Source organism: Tachypleus tridentatus, chromosome 13 (assembly GCF_004210375.1).
Source record: "Tachypleus tridentatus isolate NWPU-2018 chromosome 13, ASM421037v1, whole genome shotgun sequence".
In the NCBI taxonomy this organism is placed as follows: domain Eukaryota; kingdom Metazoa; phylum Arthropoda; class Merostomata; order Xiphosura; family Limulidae; genus Tachypleus; species Tachypleus tridentatus.
Genome location: NC_134837.1, coordinates 36,485,024 through 36,511,324, shown reverse-complemented (window position 1 = coordinate 36,511,324; position 26,301 = coordinate 36,485,024). Strand labels below are relative to the sequence as shown.

Genomic DNA, 26,301 nt, shown 5'->3' with positions numbered 1-26,301 from the left:
ACTTATGAAGTGATTATATTTGCTTGAAACTTTTGTTCCCTTAATCATTGTAGTCTTACATTTTATATTCCAAGTTATGTACTGTTATGTGTACTTCTAACTAATACATGAATTTTTGAATGTTGTATGTAATATAAGATTTACATCAAATCTAAATCACCTAACGAGATTTTTATAAAACAAGCTTAAAAGCTTCCATTCAATAAATATGTTGGCAAATAATTCCTGAAACTCATTTTATTTTGTATAGTAGTTTATAATAATCAAACTAAGCACACATGAACCTGTTAAGACAAAAGAAAATAAGATTATTTGCAGTACTTAGAAAACAAATATATGTGCATATACAATTGGGAAAAAGACATGTCAAAATATATTTAAAATAAACTTAATTAAGCATTTCTTGGTATGCATTTTTCATATATTTTCGAGTATGCATATTGTTCGGGGACTTTTAAAGTTTAATGTATAGCAAGTATTATAACAAATTAAAACTTAAGAATTTATATACGAGAAGACCTCTTGAAGTTCTTCAGTCGTTGTCCCTTCTGAATGTTGTTTCAATTCTTCTGATCCAGCTGTTATTCCCCAGTTTTCGGGTTTTGAATAAGAAGCAGAAAACGGGCGTCCAGAAGAAGGGTTAATCTTCTCCCAGTATGTACGACGAGCTCTGAAAAACAAAATGGGAGAAATAGTAACCACAGTATTATTTCCTAATTAAAGATAAGAAAAACTTCCTTAAAAATTCACAGATGGTTAAATAGAACAAGTTTCTCCTCACATTATCCATCTATACACTAAATCATTACCTTGCTCTAACCCAAGGTTTGGTATGCATCCTCAGCCCTTCACCCCACATGTCATGTTTCTCCGATGCTTTGGGTTTCTTCCCCCTTTCTTCTGCAAGTTCTTCTGAAATAGCACGGATGTGATATGGTTCAAAACCACAACATCCACCAATGTAACGGACTCCAAGATTATAGGCTTCCCTAGCAAAACGATGTATGTCCCACCTTGAACAAATCCTCGGTTCCAATGCTGAATATAAAAGCCAACAGTAAATAACTTATTTTTTGAAGTTTATCTACTCTTTGCATTTCTGAACTTTGTAAATTTAATTATGAAACCTTCTCACATAGTCTTCCTTTTGGATAATAATTTATCACTTTAAGACATATTTTACGACAATAACTTAAGATACTGCATCACAATACTTTCTATAAACAAGAGCTCTGATTTCAACGTACGAAGTATGATGGAAAACAAAACGTCAGCTGGCCTTTGAAAATGTTTGATCTCAGTACATAGCGTTTACAATGAGCAAAATATCACTATTATGTTACCTTTTTAAAACGTTTTACAGCTCTCTGTATACCTCCGATAAAACTTAAGACGGTTGAAAGTATTACTGATGTAGAAATTATTATGGTTGTAGATCATGAAGCTCCATGTCTTGCAATTAGGAATATCCGAATCATTGTCTATCAATGTGAATTTATGGCAAAAAAGTCTTAATAACCAGTGTCTTAATAAAAAGCCAGTGTAGCAGTATTTTAAATAAAGATTGTTCTCCAATCATCTGCCATGTTGCAATATATCCTATTAGTGTTTTTTAATACAATGTATTATATTTGAAGAAGCTACAAATTATTTGCATTGCAGTCATTCTATAAAGAGAAATATAATTTCAAAAGTTCCTGCTTTTAGTAAATAGATAATTAAAACTGCACTTTAAAATCTGTGTTTTATTGTCATATATTTCGTATTAATATTGCAATTTTTCATACTCAGAACATGCTGACTGCGATTTAAGACTTTAGAATTTCTAGAAGTTATGTTTCGAGTTTAGGTACAATCAAATTACCAAATGGAAACTCTGGAAGATCAATAAAGCCCTGTTTTCCTACATCAGGAGTAAGAAATGCTATAGGCTGACACATAAGGTGGGCTTTGAGTCCTTCAACATCCAGAGCTTTCTTCATAAGTTTCATGGATTCCAAAGATACAAATGGATCAAAATGGCAATTTACTCCTATTACATCAGCACCTTCGTGATAAAAACAAGAGATTAGAAGCACATTAATACTGTAGTGATACAAAAAACACCCAAAACATTGTGGTGAAAAGTACAAGGACATGTTTTAAAACTAACAAAGATAATCAAAGTACATTATGTGACAAAACTACACTATATAATGCTTTGGATTGTATAGAGCAAACTTAAGAAATGGAATGAACATTACGTCACAAAACTAGATAAAAAGAAAATTGACGAGTACCTGCTTTAACCAACTTTATTGCACACTCTCCACACGAGGTATGATGAAGGTCACCTTCAGGACCAATACACATGGTAGCTGCCACAGGTAACTTTGTCTCCTTGCAGACTTCAATTGCCCACACTATCTCTTCAACATATTCAAAATACTGCAAAAGAAAGACTTGAGTAATTCTTTCCAAGAAAGAAGTTTAGAACTGGAACTAATCAAAGCTCTTAATTTGTGTAAATGAATTTGTTTAAATTATATGGAACCAGTTTGTAAACACATTAAAATAGTAATCTTGGAGGAGAAATCTCTTTCAGATTCATCTGATCACAAGGGTACATTTTCTAGAAACAAACCAAAGATCAAGTATCAATTATTTTTGTCCATATTTATCTAAACTTTAAAAAAAAAAACAATTGTAACAATGTATTACTTATTTGGAAACAGCATAGATAGGAGAAATTTAATCATATTTCTACCTTAAATGAGATTTCATCACAAATGTTGTGTAGGTATAGAACAATGTATCTAATAATATCCAATACGAAATATTAAGTTCGGTTTTTATTTCAGTTACCTCATTCTCTTTATGCTTAGAAAGTTGAAATGTTTCTGAATAACTCAACAGCTCAAGTTTTCTTATTAACGAAGTAATTCAGCACAAGAGAAATTCATAAGTCTACTATACCTCACAGATAAGAAAATCGACTCGATTTTCAGTGAACACTTTGACCTGTTTTCGAAATTCTTCCTGCACCTTCTCTTTATTCCTGTCTGACAGATAGGTTGGAGTTTGAGAAAGTCCACCAGCAACAAGGCAGTCACCTTCTTCTGCCACTTCTCGAGCAATTTTGCATGCTGCATTATTTATGTCCCTCCCCTGAAAAGAAATACCAGAAGAATAGAGCTATAATTTTTCCCATAACCAATATTTGATTCGAAACTTTTTCCTTTATTTTTTTTACTTACCCCATATCGCAAATTATAGGGATGCAAAATTGTTACGCACTAAACATAACCCCAGTACACATCTTCTCTTCTATTCATCGCTAACAACTTTTGTCAGGACTAGATGTGATATACACACGAAGTCATCACCCTAGGAAAGGCAGAGGTGAGAAGATACTAAAAAGTCATTAGTGAGTTTCGTTCCTTTTGGGCAACACCCCACATGAGCCTGTTCTTTAGAAACTTAAACCTAAAGAAGGAAAAAAGAAAATAATTCACTGGAGAAATCAAGTACACTGTTTGTTTGAAAGTTCTTGTACCTTCTCACTCTAACATAATTAGAACTGCAAAGCTGGCAAAGTAAGTGAAAATTTTTTCAAGCAGCAAATGTAAGTATCATGACCACACACTTACTGTGAATTTTGTTCCAGCTTCGTTTCCCCTGTTTGCTAGTTTATCATCACTGGCATAAAATGTGAAGGCTTGCATTACATCTGAACCAGCTCTTAGAAATTCTTTATGAAGTTGACGCACTACGAAACATAAAATATAAAATAAATATGAAATGTAAAAAAGGCATAAGAATTAGCATTTTAATGGCAAGTATTCATAACGTTATAAACGTTCTCAAGATGCTAGTGGTTGAGAATAAGGCATCGTTGTTAAAGTTATTGGTATTATTATGAATATCCCTAAATTTTCTTACCAGCTTCTGGATTCTCGACACATGCTTCTGGTGTCGAAGGTCCTATTTTCACATAACCTCGTTTCTCCAAAGCAAACACAAATCCTCCATCACCAATGACCACTCCCTCTTCCAAACGTTGCAGTAATCCCTTCTTTATTAGTAAAAAAGAAGAAACTTGATTCAGTTGAAATTCAATAACTTCAATATAAAAGCTTTTTGTTAAAGTCAAAGATATTAATTTCTGATCAAAGAAAGTTCCTTATTAATTACACCAAAATTATCAGTCATGTCAGTAATTTGATATTCCAATAATTTGGAAGATACACGTATAAAGCAAAAGGGTATGTAATAGCTAAAATTCACTGACTTACAAGTGTTGTCCATAAACAGTTTTCATTGGCAACAGATAAGTTTCTAATCAACAAATAATTTCGATTTTAAAATAAAATTTAAAAATTAGAAATAAGCGGCGGATATAATTAGATAATTGAAACGGTAAGATATGATAAAGTCAGACTGTTTACCAATGTTTATATTTACATGCGGAAACTTTGATCGAGGTTAAAATTCTACAAATCAAGCCCCTGTATACCTATTTCCCCCTATAAATACACATCACCTTATAATAAACAATTATTTTGTCAAGTGTTATCTAACACTAACATCTCACTTATTCCTGCTATTAATGAAAACTCGTGAGTGAAAGAAAGAAACTGTATAATACGTTAACTACACTATTTCTCCAATAGTGCAGTTTTGCTTAAACTTAGATATTACACGAATATTATAATTTTCTCCAAACGATTTGCAAATTTATAAATATTTCCTCTTCTTGAAACTTGGAAGCAATACGTTTAAATATTCTTTCTTCTTGAATATGTTCGCGCACACTATACAGTTACTGAAAAACATGCAATGAAGTTTATATTAGCACTATAATAGAAACTGCAAACGAAGAATTGAATTTATTTATTACAGGCTGCTATTCTGACAATTACAACTTTTAATTGTGAAATGCATATAAAACAAATGAAGTGAACATTTGAATACATGTCATTTTATAACAGTTCTTAATTTCGACACTAAATATCCTCAATTGTTAAAAGCTTTATTAAAGTTCAGAGCTCTGCGATCTACTAAACTCGTTGTTTCTCTCCAAATTAATTCTTATTGCTTATAAATAAGTTCACAATGAACATTGGTCGTTACTTACTTTGTTATCTTGAACAGGTCCCATTATATAAAACTTTCGGCGTCTTTCTTTTCTTCCTGTTCGTCTATTGGTTGTTGATATTTCACACTCCCACTTTCTCCAACTTTGACGAGAGCGACATGGTGATGCTACACGTTATTTATACCAGAGGAGGCAGTGATTGTCATGTGATTAACTATTCCCATTTTCAAAAACAAGTAAGGAATAATATTAGATAACCGTTATTAAATAGGTAAAAGGAGTTAAGATACCCTAAATTTCATCATCGTTTTATTTAGGCTTCTGATGTCAAATACAGTTTATCTGTACAATCATCTCCCATTACAGATACTAATTTCGGAATTATTTTTACGTATACCTCTTTACCTTAACAAAATGGACTCGACCAAAGACGTAGCATCAGCAACACGACCGTGTTTACTGTGGAGCTTGCAATGTAGGGGCTAATCACAGTCAAGGGAACTTTCAAGTTAATCATAATACAGTGAGTAGCAAATCATGTTCACTTATGTATTTTGAAAAATCTATAAAAAAAATTCAAGATTATTTTACGATTGCGTTTTAGTCGTGTTTTGAATGATTGTTCCAGCTCATTTTTAAATCGGTATCTGATACAGCTACTTTCTTTCCACGGAACGTAATGATAGAAAGCAAAGGCGCTCAACTTGGGTATGTTTTCTTTATTTTAGTTCTAAGTTAGTTTGTTTATTTTTTTTAAATTCGCGAAACGTTACTCGAGGGCTATCTGCGCTAACCGTCCCTAATTTTGCAGTGTAAGACTAGAGGGAAGGCAGCTAGTCATTACCACTCAATGCCAATTCTTAGGCTACTTTTTTACCAACGAATAGTGAGATTGACTGTTACATTATAACGCCCCCACGGCTGAAAGGTCGAGCATGTTTGGTTTCACTGTGATCCGAACCCGCGACCCTATAATTACGAGTCGAAAACCTTAACCCACCTGGCCATGCCGGTTCCTGCAAGTTAGAGTTGAGCGCTGGATAAATTTGTGTAAGCTTCCTGGTTGAATAAAGGAAATGGAGTATTAATCTCAAGTTTATGAAATGTATTAAAACAGTAATAACACACATGTAAATATAAAATATGAAAATAATTGCAACATAATATTTTATAATATTAATAGTCTACATTTGTGCGTGGAAAGAAGTCATATTAAGTGGAATAAAATTATATTTTAAATTTTAAAATTTTGGGTAGAAAATAAATTAAACAAAGTAGAAAACCACAATATAAATTTATTTTATAACAAGGAGGCTGTAGTAGATTTGAAAAAAAATAACGTTGTTAGCATTAAAGAGTTTAGAAAGTAAGTTAGCTTGTGAAAGTTAGGCCACGTACAAGCATCTGTGTTTTCAGTTAATAAAACTATAAACTTATAACAATTGTTATCAAACACGTTTGTTTTTGCTTCCTTGTTTGTTTATTTGTTTATTAAGTTTCTCCAGCTAATGATGTTAATAAGGCGAGTCTTAATTTGTAGGGCCAGGTGGTTAAGGCACTAGACTCGTAATCTGAGGATCACGGGTACGAAGCCCCGTTGCACCAAACATGCTCGCCCTTTCAGCCGCGAGGACGTTATAATGTGCAGTCAATCCCACTATTCGTTAGTAAGAGCGAATCTCAAAAGCTGGCGGTGGGTGGTGATGACTAGTTGCCTTCCCTCTCGTCTTACAATACTAAATTAGGGATGGTTAACGTAGATAGCCCTTGTGTAGCTTTGCGCGAATTCGACAAACAGCAACAATTATCTTTATTTATAGTCATATGAAAATTTTTGACTTTTCTCTTTGATGTATTTCCAACATATCTTAAAATGTCCATCAAGTAAGATGCTACTTACAATTCGTTGTTCACGTGTATATTTAAATTTGAAGATTTAACGACATAGTTATACCTCTTTCTTCGTAAAATTGACTGAAATGTGTGTTTTCTTATGGCAAAACGACGTCGGGCTATTTGGTGAGTCCATCGAAGGAAATCGAACCCCTGACGTTAGCGTTGTAAATCGGTAGATTTACCGCTGTGTCAACAGGGGACGTCATTGGTTTGGTTTCGTTTCAATTTCGCGCTGAACTACACGAGGGCTATTTGTGCGGGACGTAATTGAAATACCACTGATTAAATATAAATAAATACACAAAATACTTCAACCTCAACTTCCAATATCTATTGCTGTATTAGAACTATATTTAATTTTGATATCATGTGTATGGCCCAACCTCTGCTGCTTGTATAATATTTATACTCTATTTTGTTCGTTATGAGTACTTATTCTGTAAAAAATAGTTAATGTTTCAAGAAACAGAATCGAAACGTTTGACGTATCTTGAACATATTTGAAGACAGCTTGTGTTGCTAGTTAAACCTAAACACATTAAGGTCTTAATTTTAATATCCACCTTTCGATGTTGACGACTCACGTACATATAGATGAAGATACCTTACAGATATTTGTATAGTAGGTCATAATGATCAATCATATCTCCATATTAATTTCAGTAACACTTATTCTTCTATCCATACTAACAATCGGACCAAACATCTCGAGTAGTTGAGTTAATGTACAATAATGTTTGAAATAATGCGTTCATCTGTGCACCACAGAACGGCTAGTATGAATATTATTGTTCTCTGCTTTAATAGTAAAAGTGCTAATACCCATACCGGCTGTTCTGAAATACATTTTTATTTCAAGTGAGTCTCTCGTCATCAAAATGCGTTAATTTCCTCGTCACAAACGTAACGTTCTTCATGAGTCTCCTATATTATCAATTTGCGTCATGGTTTTATACAATATCCTTCTATTTTTTCTACAGTTGTGCATTAAATATGGGACGAATCTTAAAACATTGGGTAACAAAATCTATTTTATAAAAAAATACATTTGAAGATATTTTTCTTTGTTTTCTTGGAGAAAACTCATATAATTTCAAGAAAGATTGTACATAAGAGTGAACACAAATGCAAACGCACTTGACAGTGTTTCAGTGTATACAGAGAGAGAAGTCTCAAGACTTTTCTCCCTAACTAGGGTGATCAGAAACGTTGTGGTTCCTCTTCGTCCCCTCACGTGAAAGATTATTTAACTGTGCTTGGAATTTTGCCTGATTTGATTTTCACTTGTTTAAGGTGATGAAGTGTGATGAGGCATTAGAAAATTAACGGGTGAGAAGGGGGGAGCAAAACAAAGACGGCACCAGAGAAGTGAGCCAGGCCAGAGCCCGACAAGCAGATATCAACGTAAACCGACCCGATTCAGGGCTGGGCAATGATGTTGCCTTGGTTGGGATCTAAAGATTCAATGCCTAAGATTTAGATGTAGGGGTAAACGGGAGTGCCCGAAGGAAACCCACTTTTACTTTTACGGGACAGGAGCCGAAAGTTTTACCTCTCCTGTGCCCGAATCTGAAAAAGAAATACATGTAAATATTAACATGAATTTACCTTATCTGTGATTATGTATTTTGTTGAGTGATTTGTGATTGTTGAAATATGTTATAGGGTGAAATGTAATTTGTAGGTGCACTGGCTAATTTACATAATGATGCTGTTAGCTGATTTCTATGTTCTACTTGTATGATATTTCTATGAGTTGGTACTTTACTGAACTTGTGTACATAATTTAGCGGTGTTTGTGATGGTAGTCCGTTTGCTGTTCTTAATATTTTATTTTGTTGTATTTAGATATTCTGTAGTGTGTTGTTAGACATATTATGTGTGACTTGACATCCATATTCTATTAACGAACGGAGGTAAGCCTTGTATATTTGGATGGTGGTTTAGTGATTGATTCAAACCATTTCATGTAGGAAAATAAATTTTAAATTAATGAAAATTATGTAAAAATTATTTTAGATACGTAAACACACTGATAAGAAAGAAAATTACAATGTTTACTAGAATAAAAGTTACGAAGATAGTTTGATAACTAAATGGAATGTATACTAAAAGCAGAGCAGGCTGTTCCTTACATTGGTTAGTGTCGAAACGGGTAAGGAAGCAGCGAGCTTTGGGTAAATCCTAAAGGGATTATAACATTCTTGAAATTTTCTTTTAAAGCTAAGTGTTACTGAGTCATACCAATATGACCATCAATGTATGAATATGCTATGCTGTTATTAGTCAACGATCTAGTGCAAAAACGGAGTTTAGGTGAATCTTTCACGTAACATGTATGTAACAAATTAGAACTCTTATGCTTTACGAATTTTGCTCAACAATTGGTCAAGCTAATATTTAAAAATGCATACAAGGCAATCATAGTATTCACATGCAGAGCTAATAATTTGGAAATAGATCCAGACTAATCATTGCACCCACTGAAATATAAAATTAGTAACAGTAAAAACGGATTGATGCTAAAAAAAAAACAGAGAGATTGCCAGTTCTCAAACGTATTGATAATCAGTATAGAATTGTTCTGTAATAGTTGGTATTTTTTATTTAGTAACAGTATGATCTCTATTATAGGAGTTATCATTTCTGTGAATTTTTACAAGTTTGAGTTGTTTTATATATTATCGTTATTGTTTGTCTTGTTCTTTATGATAGATGTGAAGATTAAATATTATATAATAAAACTAAATTTCTAGTGCTCGAACTGAATGATTTTTCCAAGATTTCTCAGTCGTGTATAGAGTAAATAAATGAAGAATAAAAAATCGAATTATTTTCTGATGTTTAGTTCAGCGATATGTGAAAACATATAAAACTTTACTAGTACAGAAAATTCTGTCCAGACATTTTGTTAGGAATATAATATTTCGAGATGGACTTCTAATATATATTCAGAATGTTTAATCAGTACGAATGAAAGGTATTGCCTAGAAATGCGACACTGATGGCTACCATGAGGTAAGTAAAGCGTACGTTCACGGGTCCTTATTAATGATGTTCGTGTATACCACTCTAAATATATTAGCTCCTACGTAAAAAAATATCACTGTATTTATACTGTATATAACTATGCACGTAAAAATGCGATCTCTTCTGCATGATAAAATTGTCATGATTTATTATATCGGTGTATTTTTCTATATATAACATATTACTGGAAAGCTATCATACATACATTTGAGTCCTCATTCTAAATCGCCTATTATTAAATAACCTTGGAGAAGTTACGGCTGCACTGTTTAATAGTTATGATTAATAAGATGGCACAAATGATCACATCCAAAATTTGCAATGGTAAAAGGCGGAGAAGGTGCAATTTCACATGTTTATAATGTTTGCCTTAGAAAAAAATGTACCAAACGGCACAGCAGCATATCCGCGAATTTACAACGCTAGAAATCAAATAGCCAATACTGTAAATTGTACTTAAATTCAAGCAATAAACCTCACAAATGAAATTAATATACACATTATTACAGTAAAATATGTAATTTTAATTTTGATCAAATGAACGAAAAACAAAATATTTATTAAATTTTTATTTACACATAACAAAATTCCCCAGCGGTATGTCTGCGGACTTATAACGCAAGATACCGGTTTCTGATATCCGTGTTGGGCAGAGCACAGATAGCCCATTCTGTAGCTTTGTGATTAACTCGAAACAACAACAACACAAAACAAAACTTGTAGTTAGGAGAAATAAGTAATTACTCACAATTTATAGGCTTATTTTTAATATAAATGCATAAAAAAAGTCACACGCAATACTAAATACACCTTTATATCTCAAATACAAAACATACATCTAGTTCATAAACCTTTGAAATTTATGGTTACAGGGTGACCATGTGTCGGCTGTCATTTCTTTACGAGAGCGTTTCTCAGTGGCGTTCCGGTTTGGTTTTACAACACATAAAATAAATGGTTCGCATCATCTTGGTAGACACAGCAGATAGCTCGATCTGGCTTTACTATAAGAAAATACAAACACTTCACGATTGATAACATTCTGGATAGTGGCGTATTTAGGTAGGGGCGAGAGGGGGCTCAGCCCCAGGGCCCATCAATAATTTATTCTTTGTAAAACTACGTGGGATGTAGGGCCCTCATCAGTTATTATCCCTCAGCCCACACAATTTTAAATCCATCACTGGTTATGGACTACATTCATTTCAAAATATCAGAGATCCACATAAATTTCCCGCAAACTAGACTCAAAGAGATCTTCCAGGAGACTATTCAGTATAAACCAATTTTACCATATATTAAAACTCGCTCGAAGTTGTAAAACGTACATAACCCCAGCCAATGTATATACCATATTTATATTTGTCATAATACTTGAAACAGTTCATTTTAATTCCATTAATTTTCTTTTATCTGACTTTCATTTACGCTCAAAAACAAAAGTTTAGTTTTTGTAAAACCATGTTTCTGGATATTCTTGGATCTATTGTTTCTACCATTAGTGCCTGAAAATAAAAGTAACTATTTTAGGGAGTATCTTATAACATGGTATGTTTAGATATTATACGATATAATATTTGATAGTTTTTATTATCAGGATCCGAGAACCACATATATTCAATTTTCTAACATTAGACCTCTAATTGCATTCTTTGATCTTGTATATCATTTGAAAACTAAATTTATGGCAAGTATAAATATAAAAATGTATTTCATCTTGTACAAAATGACTTGTGGTTAAAAACATCACATAAGTGTATCTTGATAGTATGAGTAAAGAATGTGCAAGTGACAATAAGCTGGCACAAAATGGCACGGAAAATAATTTATAATAAATGTATACACGTTTTATAAAAGAAGTTCTAAGTTCTAGGAATATGACGCCAGAAAGCGATCTTCAGATACGTCGATGTTTTGCTTCGTCGAACTCGAATTTTTTTTCATAAGTTTGTTTTTGAATGCTTATTTGATTGTTGGAATTATTTGAATACTCCGTGATGACGAGAAAACACACTTGTAGAGAAAAATATATATCTAGAAACGGCTGGTATCAATGCTTTCTCTACCCATACCAGCTGTTTGTAAATATATTTGAATACTTGTTCAAATCTTTAATTTTTATTCCATTTGTATTCTATCAACGCGCTATTCTGTGAACGTATCTCTGTAAATTCGTTATATAGCTTCAAACTAAATATATTTTACGTAAACACTACGTGCTTTTACATCTATATACTTTATTTATCACATAAATGAAATTCTATTATTTACTCTAAAGATTAGTGTTAGATATTTTACGTTTAAGTTGTACAAATGGTAAATAAAACAAACCACTTATTTTCATCTTATGAAAATTTCGTTTCTTATTATATCGTAATGTTTAGGCTCTTTCCGTTTTTTCCGGAACAATGGTAATGTGCTTAACTCCTAAATTGTCGTGTTTTTGTTTATTTTTACCATTTTGAGAATAGCAGTCTCTAGTACCAAAATACACAAAAAACTACACTACCTGAGAAACATTTTTGATTTGAAAGTACTATCTTTATTATTATTCTCTGAATATTTATCTCTTTTGGTGTTCACAGAACAAAGTAATAACAGGCCCGTCCTTAAGAGTTGCTGTCTCCTTTTCTTTCATCCTGGGTGACTTTAATGGACATCATCCCCTCTGGGGAAGTGCTGATATTTATAGGAGGGATCGCTCTGTAGAGCGTATGCTCTCAGATCACAACCTTTCTCTTTTAAGTGCTGGTTCTTCTTATTATTTCCATGTACTTTACTGCTATTGATCTCTCGATTTTCTCCCCTTCATTATTCTCCCATTTTACATGGAGGGTTGACATTAATCCATGAGTCAGTATTCGTTTTCTATAATCTTGAGAGAGACTGGCCGTGGTCGATGCCACCCGACCCGTGTGCCCCGGTGGAAGCTGGATCAGGCAAACTGGACCTCTCTCACTGCTCTAGCAAAACTTAATTCTGCCATCGCCTTTAAGCCATCAAGGAACGACCGTATGTGGTATCAGTATCTGACTGTATTATACAAGCAGCTGCTCAATGTATTCCTAAAACCTCGACACGTTTTTTACTATATCTTCTTTTATGGTGAAATCCTGTGTGTCACATGGCAAGGAAGGCTCAAAAACGGGCCTGAGATACTTTCTGTAGATATCTCACACTCTCGAACCGCATCAATTTCCAGCAGGCACGTGCACATGCTCTGTGGGTAAGATGTCAAAGCCAGAACCAATCTTGGATTATGTTGACAACCAGCATATATTCTACCACCAGTTATAAAGTCATACGGGCAAGATTGAAAAGGTCAGTGGGCAGAATAAATCTGTTCCTCTCTCGATCTTGCTTTCTGATAACCATGAAGAAGCTGATACCCGGAGCATCATCAGTACTGTAGGTGAAGGATTTTGCCAGGTATGGAGCACTTCTGCCTCTTTTTCCATCTTCTCAGCCATCAAGACTCGAGCAGAGTATTTACCTCTTTCCTTTCGAACTAATTGTGCCTATGACTATAATCATCCCTTTACACTAGCGGAACACAAATTGGCCCTTCATCAGTCTGGCAGTACATCAATTGGACCTGATGATATACACTATGACAAGCTGCGCCATCTATTTCCTGCTTCTCTTGCTATTCTTCTGATTGTTTTTAACCGAATCTGGCAGAAGAATGTTTTTCCTGATGTCTGGCGCCAGACTATTGTCCCACCTTTCTCTAAGCCTGGGAAAGATCTCAACATTCTTTCGAAATACCGTCCCGTTGCTTTGACGACCTGTTTCTGTAAGGCCCTTGAGAAGATGATTGATATTCGTCTGTTTGGCTCGTCGAATTAAACAACCTTCTCTTGCCCACCCAATGTGGGTTCTGATGACAGCACTCCACTATGGACCACCTGATTCGACTTGATACGTCAACCAGAGAAACCTTTATCAAATGACATCTTGTATCAATATTCTTTGACATCAGGAAGGCTTATGATACAACATTGGAGGTATGACATTTTGTAAGTCCTCCATATATATGGGTTACGTAACCACATCCCCATTTTTATTAAAACATTTTAATGGACAGGAGATTCCAAGCCTGTGTTGGTTCGACACTTTCCCTTTCTTTTCTATAGAAACTTGGAGTCCCTCAAGGCTTTGTTCTGAGTGTCACACTTTTCAGTATAAAAATTAATGCCATCTCTGAACAACTTTTTTCTCTCTCTCTAAAACCGTTCACATGCACTTTTGCCGCCAATAGGGTATTCATCCCAATTCTGAACTTTGTATTGATGAAGTTGTACTGCCTGTGGTCCCTGAGACAAAGTTCATGGGACTTATCTTTGACCGTAAGCTGACCTTTATACCACCATCAAGCAGCTACTGGTCAAATATACAAGAACATTGAACATCCTCCATGTCCTCTCTTCCACCAATTGGGAAGCGTATCGACGTTCTATGCTAAAGATATATCATGAAACTAGAGTATGGATCACTGGTCTATGGCTCTACCGGATCGTCGGCCTTAAAGATGCTAGACCCTATTCATCATCAAGGACTTCAGCTCTTCACTGGGGCTTTCCACACTTCCTTAGTTCAGAGCTTATACCTAGAGTCTCGTGAACCTTCTTTGCACCTCCGCCATTTCCAATTGTCTTTACTATATGCTTCAAAACTTTGTTCTTTACCAAAGCAACTCACTGGGGTTGTGTTTTCCTTCCTCAGTGGGCCATGCTTTTTCAGACTAGATGGTCTGCCAATGATCCTTTTGGCCTTCATATCCTGGCGCAGTTAGATGAATTGGGTTTGTTCTTGGATAATACTGCTGTATCCACTGGTCACCCCATCTCTACATGGCTCTTACAGTCCCCAATTGTGACCTGTCTTTAAGTCATCTGAGAAAAGTAGACACTCCTGATTAGAAATTCTGTCTGGTATTTGCTGAACACCTTTCAAACCATCCTTCTATTCCTATTTATACAGATGGTTCAAATCAGGTTACTGTGTGGGCTTTGCCACGTTTTGTTATGGTTCAATTGTTGCATGTAGAATCCCCTCTATAGCTTCTACTGAATATTCACTACTGAACTGTCTGCCATTTCTCTTGTTCTGTATCACAGAGAAGTTAAGTAGTACTCAAACTGCACTATTTAAACTGATTCGCTTAGTTCTCTACTGGATCTGGAATCGCTTCACGTTGGTTCACACCCTGTTCTCGCCGATATTCAATACCGACTGGCCCATTTCTCTTTAGCATCTAATTCTATTCAGTTTTTCTGAATGTCGGGCCACGTTTGTATTCGCGGGAACGAGCTTGCAGACACGACAGCTAAGTCTATCTGCTCTGGTACTGTCACCACTGTGCCTGTTCCATACATGGACTATGGTCCTGTATTTATGGCTCTGCTACATGCCAAGTGGCAGTCGACTTGGAGTGAGCAACGCAAAAACGAGCTTTTCCAAATAAAACCCTATATTGGACTTTGACCATCTTGCTTCCGTAAGGATCGGAAAGAGGAAGTTGTTCTAGCTAGCTACGCATTTTGTCACAATTTTTTTAACTCGTCGTTTTCTTTTATCTGGAACTGATGCACTAGTGTGTAGTTTGTGTAGCACTCAGATCACTATGAGCTACATTTTTTCTTCTTTTCGTCGTTACGACTCTCAAAACGACTACACCGTTTTAAACATTTTCTGTCCCAAGGTTTGTCCATAACGTTAAATAGTGTTATTGGTGATGGTGACACTGTCTACTTTGGTAATGCTTTTAGTTTTTTAAAGGCAATTAATCTTTTTAATGCCATATAACTTTTTTAATTTATACACTACACCTTTCTAATGTGGCTCCCTTATAAAAATCATAGTTCTTCTAGCTCGATATAAAATTATAAACTGGTCGTGACATTAAATACCTTGAAACTAGGACTGGAAAGGCTAACTTCAGGTGGCTGACGTTGTTTTTTGTACTTAGCTGTTAGTCTTCCGGGTGAGTTATGATTATTACAGTTACGCTATAGAAAACCCTTTACAACTTGAGTAACTGTAGTTTTTTCTCTTAACGTTGTAGACTAGATGTAAACATTGGTTTTATGCTATTTATGATTGTGTTTTTTTGTTTTACCTTAATTTCCTTCTATAAATTTTACTAAATTTACGTTTAACTCTTTGTTGGATGCTTGGCTCAGATAGCCGAGCTGCTTTGTGCCATAAGACGCCAAATTAACCAACCAGTTGTTGGTAAAAGAGTAGCCCCAGAGTTGGCGGTGGGTGTTGATGACCAGCTGCCTTCCCTCTGGTCTTACACTGTTAAATTAAAGGAAGCTTGCGCAGATAACCCTAATGTAGCTTTATGCGAAATTCAAGAAACAAATAAACATAACAATATTAAGGAGTTGTGAAGAAAAATACATGTTAATTATTAATATTAATACTATTGTTTCTTTATCCATAAATATGTTTGAATGGAATGAATAAAATTTAATTTATTATTATTGTTCCTTCATCACTAAATGAAACTCAATGGATACTATAATTGTTTCTTCTTTAATTTTCATAAATGAAAATTTTAACAAATTTACTCAAATATTTAAGAGGTATCTTATCAGAGATAGCCAATCAAATCGGGAAGTAGCCCATTTTCTATATTGAGACTAAGTTTGCAAAGCACAGTATCCTACAATTATTAAGTAATGTACTTTAACCACTTTTCTTTACAGATGTGTGAAGTCAGTTTTTACGTATTTATGTATTATCTTTTTCAACAGGCTGCTTTTCTAAAAGTTGTATCCTTTACTGTGTAAAAGAATTAATACACATTTACAAACTTGCAACATCTACTCAAGGTATTTGTAATAACAAAAATTACACCATGACCTCAATTCCTTTTTTCACAAAAAAAATTAATGATAAAAATTAGTAAACTAACCTCCCAGCAGAATTATTATTTTAATGGTTAATATTAATAGAATTATCTAAACGGATTAAGGAATTTTTTAGACACAACATAGAATAATGACAATTTTTCTTAGACATGTAATATGTCTTTCTATTCTAAAAGCAATGATAATTGAACTCCCAAAATTCTTTATTGTTGTCAGTTATGCTTTTGATATGTTATTCATTGGATATATTTTTATATTTCACAACTTGACAATCTTATAGAGCAACACAGTCAAATGTAACTTTTTCATTGAAGAATACATAAAATAAAAGATATGTAGTACATTCATATTAGATTGCTTTGATTGTTCCTCTTTAGGTCTTTTTTGTGGTTGGAAAAATTTTATCATCTTACAATTCACTATAGTTTGTAAAAATTAAATAATTAAAATAATAAATGCTGATAAAAAAATACAGGAATATACATTACTTTGAAGCCTTTTCAAGAGGAAACAACAATTCCAAAGTGAGTTAAACCTATACAAAAAGCGTTATGTATTAGTGTTTAATAGAATTTTTATTTAGGTTACGTTGTTATAGTAAGGCAATGTTTTATTCCATTGTTATATGTTCAATCCATTAACTTTTTACACAGTAACAAGAAAATTTTATGAATGATTCTGTAGTAGTTTGAATTATTAAAAATGTCTTACTAGCAAGTTGTAGGAGACTAATCCTTTACTTCATTTGCAGAGCACTGTTGTAACAAGCAGTTCTCAGGTTTAAATCTGAGGTGAGGGAAACATATATTGTGAAAAAATAAAAATACCACTCTTCTTGTATTCCTTCTTTTGCTAATTTATTTGTTATATGTATGAAAGTTTATTTACTACCTTCCCTAAAATTAAGGATTGAATCTTTGCTAATCTTTTTAGACCCAGTAAAGCTAATAGAAATCAGACTACTTTGACCAAATCATGGAAGGACAGAGCAGAAACTGTAGTAATTGGTGCAGGAGTAGGAGTGAGCATAGCATATCACTTAGCCAGACTAGGTATGAAAGATGTTGTTCTACTGGAGAAATCAGATTTAACAGCTGGTTCTACATGGCATGCTATAAGTAGAAAATGGTTTGTAAATTTAAGTTTGTAACAGTAACACTTTTATCTGATAACTGTAGTTGAGCGCTTTAAGAAATAAAAAGATAAACAAAACTATTTTACCAATTTAGATCTTCCCTCACTCACAAATCTAAACAAATACATCATTTAAATTAAGTATCACCCTTCACATCCATATTCCTATATAATGAAAGTGTAAAATAATTTAAACTAATTGTGCATTTCACATAATATGTTAAACTTTTACATAAGTTTAAGACTGTAAATGAAAAATAGAAGCCCTTTTACTCTATGATTGAAATTATTGACAGAAAGAATGATCTTTCAAACCACTAATAGTTTTCAAACCTGAAACAAGGTTTTCACCTATTATTCTATATTTTACAATGACATAATGTAATAGTTATTAATTATTGGAATGTCACTCACAACTGTTTTGATCTTGTGAACTTGTAAATCTTTACATCATAGGATATTTTCATAATATATAAAATATAAAAAAACAACAGAATTTACAGTCTACTATAATTGAGGTTCTCAAATGATTGACATTGATTTATAAAGTAAGAGAGGTTGTGCAACTTGTGGTTTATTGTTAGGTTTTTTTAAGAATTGTTTGTTTCACTTTATTTCTTAAAGGCAGGACTTACAACTCTCTATCATGGAGGAATTAATATGGAAAAGATACACTACTACAGTATTGGATTTTTAGCACAGCTTGAACAAGAAACTAAGAAGGTTTGTTGATAATATTTTAATGATGAGATACTTGATAACAAACTTTTTTTTCTCTTGGCATCAAGCCAGTTTCTCTCAGGCGTTAAATTAAAAACAAATATCAAGCTGTTTTTTTATGAAAATAAACTTTTTCTAAATCTTCTAAATATTCTGTATAAAACTCAGATGTTTTCCATAATTGGTTAACAGGTATGGTTATATTGGTTTGTTTTTTTTGTCATATATGGAGACAATATATGTTAAATATGTGACATTAAAGTTGAGCATTGTAAACATGCAATACACATGACCTATTAAATTTACTTATCAAGGCAACACTAAACTTTGTTTTGCTTTAGTTTCTTATACTGATGTTAGTAGTGTTTTTTATTATCTCAAATATTAGTATGTGCAACTAAATAGCTGCTGAACTGAATTATTACCACTTTCTTTAATCATAATATTTAGTAAACATGTACTTTGCTTTAGATTTTTATTTATGTCTGGATTGCTCAACAGAATGACTCTCAGTTGAATTTTAAGTTTGATTTTTTTTTTCAAACAACCCTCAGGCTATGATTCTTTCCTTACTTGAAAAATGAATATAGATTTACCCAGATATTAGATAATATTTCACCATCTTATTCTGTACTGATCTGTAGGGAGACAGTATATAAATCATAGATATTGCTTCTAGGAAGCAAAATAAATCATGACCAGGATACTGCATAGCAAAGTAAAGAACATACATTAAATATATATTTTCATATAATGCACATAATGACTTACAGATCCGATATTGTGGTTGTTTATGTTTTGGGCTGTAATTAAACTACCTCGACATAGGGATTGCTACCATGTTTCCTGATTATTGTTTAATTAATTTAAATAAACATTAATTACAGTCTCTTTAGCAACAAAACTGGAATGTAATATTATGAGAGTATAAGAGTGTTTTTCTCAAATGAATTTTGTTTTAAAGTCATTCCAAGTTAGATTTCTGGTTTTGTATCACAGTTAGTTTTTACTTCACAGTTTTTATGGTTATGATACAGTATTTGATCTTTTCTATGGAGTTCTTTTTTACTGTTTATTTTTCGTTTAACTATAATATGTCTACTGATCAGAAAAAGATGTTTCATTTCTTTTTACATTTGAGTTATGAGCAAGGGCAATATACTTCAAAACAAAGATTTTAGTAGACCCAAAACAATGTGGCACAATAATGATTGACAGTCTTGTTAAACAAGCAACATATTTTTACAGATGTGGATCAGTGTAAGATCTCAGGTGTTTCATATTTGTTCTTTTAACACATGGTCAAAATAACATTTCAAGTAACTGTATTTTGTTCTTCTGATAAGTGATGGTAAACATTTTGTCTTAACAGATGGATGTTTGTAAAAACATGGATAACAGAGTGAAATCTATCATGTAATTTTTATTCAGACTCAAACAAAAATGTATGGTAACAGATTCAACAAAATGACCTTCTCATGCTTGCTATTCATATTTTTCTCAAGTTGCACTTTTCAAGAAGTCAATGAAATAAAACTTTCTGAACCTGCAGAAAGTTCTTAATAGTAAATGCTTAATATAAACATAAAACTTGCACATTTCAAAATATGTCAAAACTGATAGTATTAGCTTTACAGGTTGCACCATCTGTTGACTGACTCTCATATTGGGCAGTATTAAACAATTTTTATCATTGCCTATATTTTGGGCTGTAAGTAATCTGTTGGGCTCTAGGTATGAAAGGCACATCTTATAGAAGAATGAAGTGTGTGCAGGCTGGAAATATGCACCCTGTAATTTACGAGTTACAGCCAATGGATAGACTGAAAGAAAATAACAAAAATTGATAGTTTTGCAGCCCTTTTTCTAGACATCAAGGAAGATTAGCTGATCTTTAGATGCAGTTTTGTAATAATATTTTTCCTTTTTATCTGTCTATTATAAAATGTAGTGTGCTATTTCATTTTTATTGGGAAAAGTAAAACATAATTGAGTGAACCAATCCTCAAACTTCTTTACATTAGTTGCTTCCATATTTCATTTGCACATATAGAGTAGGCCCTTATCCTACCATTACAGGATGTTGGTTTCCTGCAAAGGAGATTTTAAATTTGAGTGAACCAATACACCACATACGCAGTTCACCCCTTTGATTGGATGTACTCGTTCTGTCCTTGTTGGATGTCATTTTCTGCAAGTGAGTAGAAATATCCTGGTATTTGTGCAGATTGTAATCCTAATCCCTGTGTTAGAGGTGAAATAACCATGGTCCTCATCCTTTCCTTGCATGAAGTTGGTTCCACATAGAGAAGGTATGGGATGCTGGGTATTTGCCATGCATGTATGTCCTTGCTACATTACACTCTGTATTTTTTGCCCTTGTGTTTCCTGAATTATATATATAAAAGCAAAGAGTTTTCCTGGTTCAGAAGTGGTGTGGTGCTCTCCATTTTTTCTCATGACCAGAGGTATTGTACAGATGAATTTGGGGATTTTTCTATTTTTCTTTTTCACTGGTCCCTCTTTCATTTCAATATGGGATTCTAGCTGATCTTCTGAAGGTATTCAAGTACCGTAATGGAAGCTATTCCTTTTCCACATTGAAAATGTATTTCCGATAAGTACTTACCTCTTCTCCCACCTCCCATCCTTCCTGGTTCTGCTAAACTTAGAAGTGAGGGTAGGGGCCAAATGAATGGTCATGTTCCTATTGGTTAACAAGTGACACAGGACAATTTGCACAAGAGACTTGTTGGGATCTTCAACAAGGGGAGAGTGTAAGGTGTATGGCATGCATTAGTAAAAACGTTCACAGTTAGAGGGCAGCATTATAAAAGAAGAGCTAATCTTGTGAGAGGAGATAAGTACCTTTCAGAAAAACATTTTCAATGTAAGAAAATTATAACATCCAGAGACAATGTAGATGAAGAAATGTCCAATAACTTATTTAAATCTGTTGACAGTATTAAGCTTTTGAGTGGTGCTAGTTATGAAGAAAATGCTTCTGTTTTACAAAAGAATTTGGATCATTTATTGATGTGGGCACATAAAAAGCAGATTGGTTTTAATTATAATAAATTTAAGATCATGCATGTGGGTTTTTATAATTAGAAGTACAAGTATAATAAGTATAAATACAATAAGTATATAAATGGATAGGAACATCTTTAAGAGTATTGTGAAAGAAAGGATTATTGCTGTAAAAGTTAATCAGTCTCTAAAACCATCCAAGTGTGTCTTTGTGAGTGATCGGGTAAATAGAATTTTACCAAAAGAAATAATGAATACCAATAAAAATATGTAAAAGGAATAGTTTCATTGTTGTCTTCACTGGTTATGTCGTATTTGTGTATTATGTTCAGTCTTGAGCTCCTTATCTTAGGAAGGACATTGAATTCTTGGAAAGGGTGCAGAGAAGGGTTACCAGAATGGTACCAGAGATTGAGGGGTTGTTATATGAGGAATGGTTAAAACTTGTGAAATTGTTTTATTTTGAAAAAAAGAAGAGGTAGAAGAGATGCAATTAAGGTGTTTAAGGTTCTAAAGGGAATTGATAGTGTTGATACACAATTTTTTTTTTCATATTTAATGGCAAAAATAGGAGGACTAGGGGACACAAATATAAATTTTGGCAAAATAGGAGTCATCTTCAGCTAAGACAGTTGCATTTTTCTAACAGGATGGTTGGCTTTAGGAATGGTTTGCCCAAGGATGCTGTGGAATTTAAATTTAAATGAGTTTAAGAAACCGCTTGATAAGTATATGAGTGATAGGGGCTGACTTTAATATTTTTGAAAAATTTATTTATTAATAGGTTTAGTTCAGTTCACAGATTCGGACAACCAAGATAGTCTACTAGATCACTTGCTGTCCTTAAATATTATGTTATTTTTAAATGTTAGAGAAAATTTCTCATTTTGAACTTCAAATTTCCAAAATTATACTTTATCGAAGATAAATTTCTGAGGTTTTTGTGCATTAAAGAGTATATACGACCATATCAACATGAACACATAACATGACAAGTTTATTCATCACATTTATAATTAACACATACCTAGTTACAAAATATTTTTTTCAAAATGTATTGGAAACTGCTTACAACAGAAGTAATTCAATGTAATATTTATTCTTTGATGTGTTACATAAGCTTTATGTAGAGCATGCTATAGCTATGGTCCAGGAACCAGAAGAGCAGTTCTCCTCACCACCTCAATAGATTTGTGTAGAGGAAGAAATTAGAGTGGCAGTAGTCACTTTTTAATAGAGGAATTGTTATTAGGACCAAAACAAAAAGAATTTTAATTTAATATGTCATCAAAATTTGCAATAAAATGTGAATATTGATAAGGGTTAATAGTTACTCAGTAACAATACCCTTAATGTGTAATTAAGCCCCCTAGTGGCACAGTGGTATCTCTGTGGACCCACACCACTAGAAACAAGGTTTTGATACCCTAGGTAAACAGAGCACAGATAGCCCATTGTTCAGCATTGTGCTTAATTTAAATCAATCAATCAATGTGTAATTAAATAATATTTGATGATAATAATATAATTCAAAAATACACATTTGTTATAAGTCTTTCCTCCCACCAAAAATAAAGAAAAAAGATTCTATACCATTATGGTATAATGTAATTGTCATTGATCTTTTATCTAGATTTTTGGGCTCATGAGATAGGAAGAATGGTTGGTGTAGAATTTCTGCTTGTTCCAATTCATCATCAGTATTTAATGACATCAACTATACCTGAAGTAAAGGAACTAAAGGTCTGTTTTGTTTGGTAATCTTACACAATGTGTGCATTTCTACATTGTTTGTAGTATTAGCTTTAGTGTGATTAATAGTTACAGAATTGTATTTTATGAGCAACATCGCAAAGGACTTTATTCCTTTATTACGTACTGCTAATATCGAGACTACAGTTGTAGGACCAACAACATATGCTCCAGAGCTACTGCCTCTTATTGGTCCTTACCATGGATTACCCTACTTCTGGATGGCTGCTGGTTTTGGGTAACTTCAGAAAAGTTATTTAATATTTATATTTATATATAAAATACACAAAACTTTGGTTATTTATGTACTTTTTAAAATAATACAAGGCATATGTGATTTGAATATGAATTTAAAATTTGCATTTATATATGTATTTTTATTCATGAGGTTCAATCTTTTTAATATCCATTAAACAATTAATTTCTGTTATGTATGATTTAAACTCATCAGATAAACAAATATTTCATAGACATTATATACATGTTTCACAAATACATCATTTATTACATTCATGCTTTCACAAGTAAAGGCATCATCAGGTGTAGTTGTCTTGGTTTTCCTCAATTCTGAAAATAGGATTGAAAGAAAAAGAAGAAATAACTAAATTACAAAAATTTATTTTCTTCATGTAAAAAGTGCTGTACAATTAGTTCTGACATCAACATTTGCATCTGTGAGATTTATAAGTTTTATCTCCAGTGAAAAAGATAATGGTGAGAATGTCACTGCTTTATCATCAACTGATGCTGCAGATCATTATGAACACAACATAATACTAGAGGCACCTCACTGGACAACTGCAACAACAGTTTATACTGAAAGAAATCCAACAACTTATTGTGCATTGTGGCATCCTATTAGTAAGGAGCTACATTCTTTTCAGGTTATTAATGATCCTCCATTCTGTAAGAGCCATTACTGTGATTTCAAGAATTTTAAATGCACATATAAAGTGCAGAAAAGGTATTTTTTAGATTCTGCTTTTAAAATTGAATTGCATAGTGATGAATATGTTCATCGTGAATGGTTATTATACTCACCATTATTTGTTTTAATCTACTGCTTTGTGTGTGGGGGTTATTTTCTGATACAAAGTCAACTTTTTCTGCAACAAGTTTTCAAAACTGGATGCATGCAGGCAGTCAAATTTTTGAACATGAAATTGGTTTCAAACATTAAAACTGTATGCTCTTTTACTACAGTTGTCAAAACAAGAATTGGTCAAATGGACTTGGCATTAATAAACTGGTTCAACGAAAAGCAACTTTATTGGCAAAATGTTCTAAAAAGAGTTGTTGCTCTTGTGAAATTCTTTGCAACAAGAGATTTGTCACCAATGGAAGTAATAAAATTGTAGGTTCACAGTATAATGGCAATTATTTGGGAGCATTAGGGTTGCTGATCAAGTATGATTCACTTTTCAAAGAGCTCATTGAAAAACGTGGGAATGCTGGTAAGGGAAAGTCCTCACATCTTTCTGCAAATATTTGTGAAGAATTTATGAACCTCGTTTGTGATAAAGTGTTAGTTGAAATCATTTTGCAAGTAGAAAGAGTGAATTAGCATTAACTTTGTATTGATCCAACTCCATATGTATCCCATGTTGATCATTTAACCTTTACATGTTCCCTAACATGCTTCGAAAAAAATCTGAAAATTAAAATTGTCTTGTGAATGTATTTCAATAGTGTATTGAAGGAAGTTTCATAGTTTTCTTTACACTGGTATCTTATTTGTCGAAATTTAAGCGACAAAGCTAAGCTAGGGTAAATTGTTTTTATATAAGTTTTAACTCCAAGTAAATCACTTATTTACTCTTGATTCATAATGAAATACAATATCAATCTCGGATTTACAAGGTGTATTAAAACGGATGAAGAAAAATGGTTATATAAAGGAACTATATTTGAAAATTATTATAATCATAATATCGTTGGAACACTGTTCATGTGTTAGGCTTGTTCTTTAAAAAATCAATTGGTGAAAGTAATTTATGATCCTGTCCACTTAACAACAAAACGTTAGTATATTTTTTTCCACTCAGGGTTTCAAAAGGTTTGTACATTGTTGTAGTCTTCTAATTATAAATGACATTTAGGCCGTAAGATAAAAAATCACGCTAAATGTACTATAACTAATGAAAAATAAACTTATTTGTACAACTTCCAAAGTGATCGATCAAATAAGAAAACATACGTGTTAGCTAACGGTGATCAAAGTACTTTACTGAAACTGGTGTTCTACCAACAGCAACAAAGAGCAGGCTGATTCGCTCTAAACTTACAGCAAAACACACACTCAGTACATTACTGACTTTTGTATTTATAATGTACTTTTGCCTTTAGATAATCATTGGATTGAATAGATTTACGTGACGTCAAATTTAGAACTTCCATAGATATTCTAGGCCTAATTTAACGTCAAATGTTCTTTAGATAAATCCTAAATTGAAATGTTAAAAATATACCTTTCAATAGTACTAATAGCTTGAAGTTTGTTCAATAAAGGAAATAAACGAAAATGTTCAATTGTATTTTTTCCGACCTTCGAAGTGCAACGGTCGCGCTAACTCGTCTGATCAACCACAATCAAAACATGTAATTGTATAATCACATTTATATTTCACTATTTTAATGTTCCAATCCACAAGTTAAATTTTAGTCTGCACAAATTGTAGTTTATCGGGTTTTTTTTTAGCTACAGCTGAAGTGAAAATTAACAGAACATTTGCTACACTAGGGCTATCTGCGCTAGCTGTCCCGAATTGGTATTATTACTTG

General features: G+C 33.0%; 2 protein-coding genes across 6 annotated transcripts; one reads left to right on the top strand and one right to left on the bottom strand.

Moving 5' to 3' along the window:
* Positions 1-222: 222 nt before the first annotated feature.
* Positions 223-5,264, bottom strand: LOC143237749 (betaine--homocysteine S-methyltransferase 1-like). Its single transcript, XM_076477309.1, has 8 exons — positions 5,117-5,264; positions 3,922-4,054; positions 3,630-3,748; positions 2,956-3,147; positions 2,280-2,427; positions 1,865-2,047; positions 810-1,038; positions 223-670 (listed from the first exon to the last, which is right to left on the bottom strand). Exons 1-8 carry the CDS (start codon positions 5,138-5,140, stop codon positions 496-498), a joined length of 1,203 nt encoding a protein of 400 aa, XP_076333424.1. The 5' UTR covers positions 5,141-5,264; the 3' UTR covers positions 223-495.
* A 28-nt stretch (positions 5,265-5,292) lies between these two features.
* LOC143237750 (sarcosine dehydrogenase, mitochondrial-like) lies at positions 5,293-26,031 on the top strand. Of its 5 annotated transcripts, none has more exons than XR_013020232.1 (4): positions 5,293-5,600; positions 17,818-17,936; positions 18,643-18,741; positions 23,402-26,027. XR_013020232.1 is itself a non-coding variant. In XM_076477310.1 (4 exons), the coding sequence occupies exons 1-3, from the start codon at positions 5,757-5,759 to the stop codon at positions 18,713-18,715; spliced, it is 297 nt and encodes a 98-aa protein (XP_076333425.1). In that variant the 5' UTR covers positions 5,613-5,756; the 3' UTR covers positions 18,716-18,741; positions 23,402-26,031. The 5 variants fall into 5 exon arrangements, 2 of the variants coding, with proteins under 2 accessions (XP_076333425.1, XP_076333426.1); XM_076477310.1 differs by lacking the exon at positions 5,293-5,600 and adding an exon at positions 5,613-5,785 and having other exon boundaries at positions 17,818-18,012; positions 23,402-26,031; XR_013020233.1 differs by lacking the exon at positions 5,293-5,600 and adding an exon at positions 15,747-15,989 and having other exon boundaries at positions 17,818-18,012; positions 23,402-26,030.
* Positions 26,032-26,301: the final 270 nt, after the last annotated feature.

What these genes read in the sequence shown, in the direction of transcription:
- LOC143237749 (XM_076477309.1), bottom strand. Translation starts at nt 5,140, where the DNA reads ATGGGACCTGTTCAAGATAACAAA. An exon ending in TCGATTTTCTTATCTGTGAG is followed by an intron (nt 2,428 to 2,955) that starts GTATAGTAGACT and finishes TTTCTTTTGCAG; the next exon opens with TATTTTGAATATGTTGAAGA. An exon ending in AAACCTTGGGTTAGAGCAAG is followed by an intron (nt 671 to 809) that starts GTAATGATTTAG and finishes TTTGTTTTTCAG; the next exon opens with AGCTCGTCGTACATACTGGG.
- LOC143237750 (XM_076477310.1), top strand. Translation starts at nt 5,757, where the DNA reads ATGATAGAAAGCAAAGGCGCTCAACTTGG. An exon ending in AGCAAAGGCGCTCAACTTGG is followed by an intron (nt 5,786 to 17,817) that starts GTATGTTTTCTT and finishes TAATCTTTTTAG; the next exon opens with ACCCAGTAAAGCTAATAGAA. An exon ending in CATGCTATAAGTAGAAAATG is followed by an intron (nt 18,013 to 18,642) that starts GTTTGTAAATTT and finishes TATTTCTTAAAG; the next exon opens with GCAGGACTTACAACTCTCTA.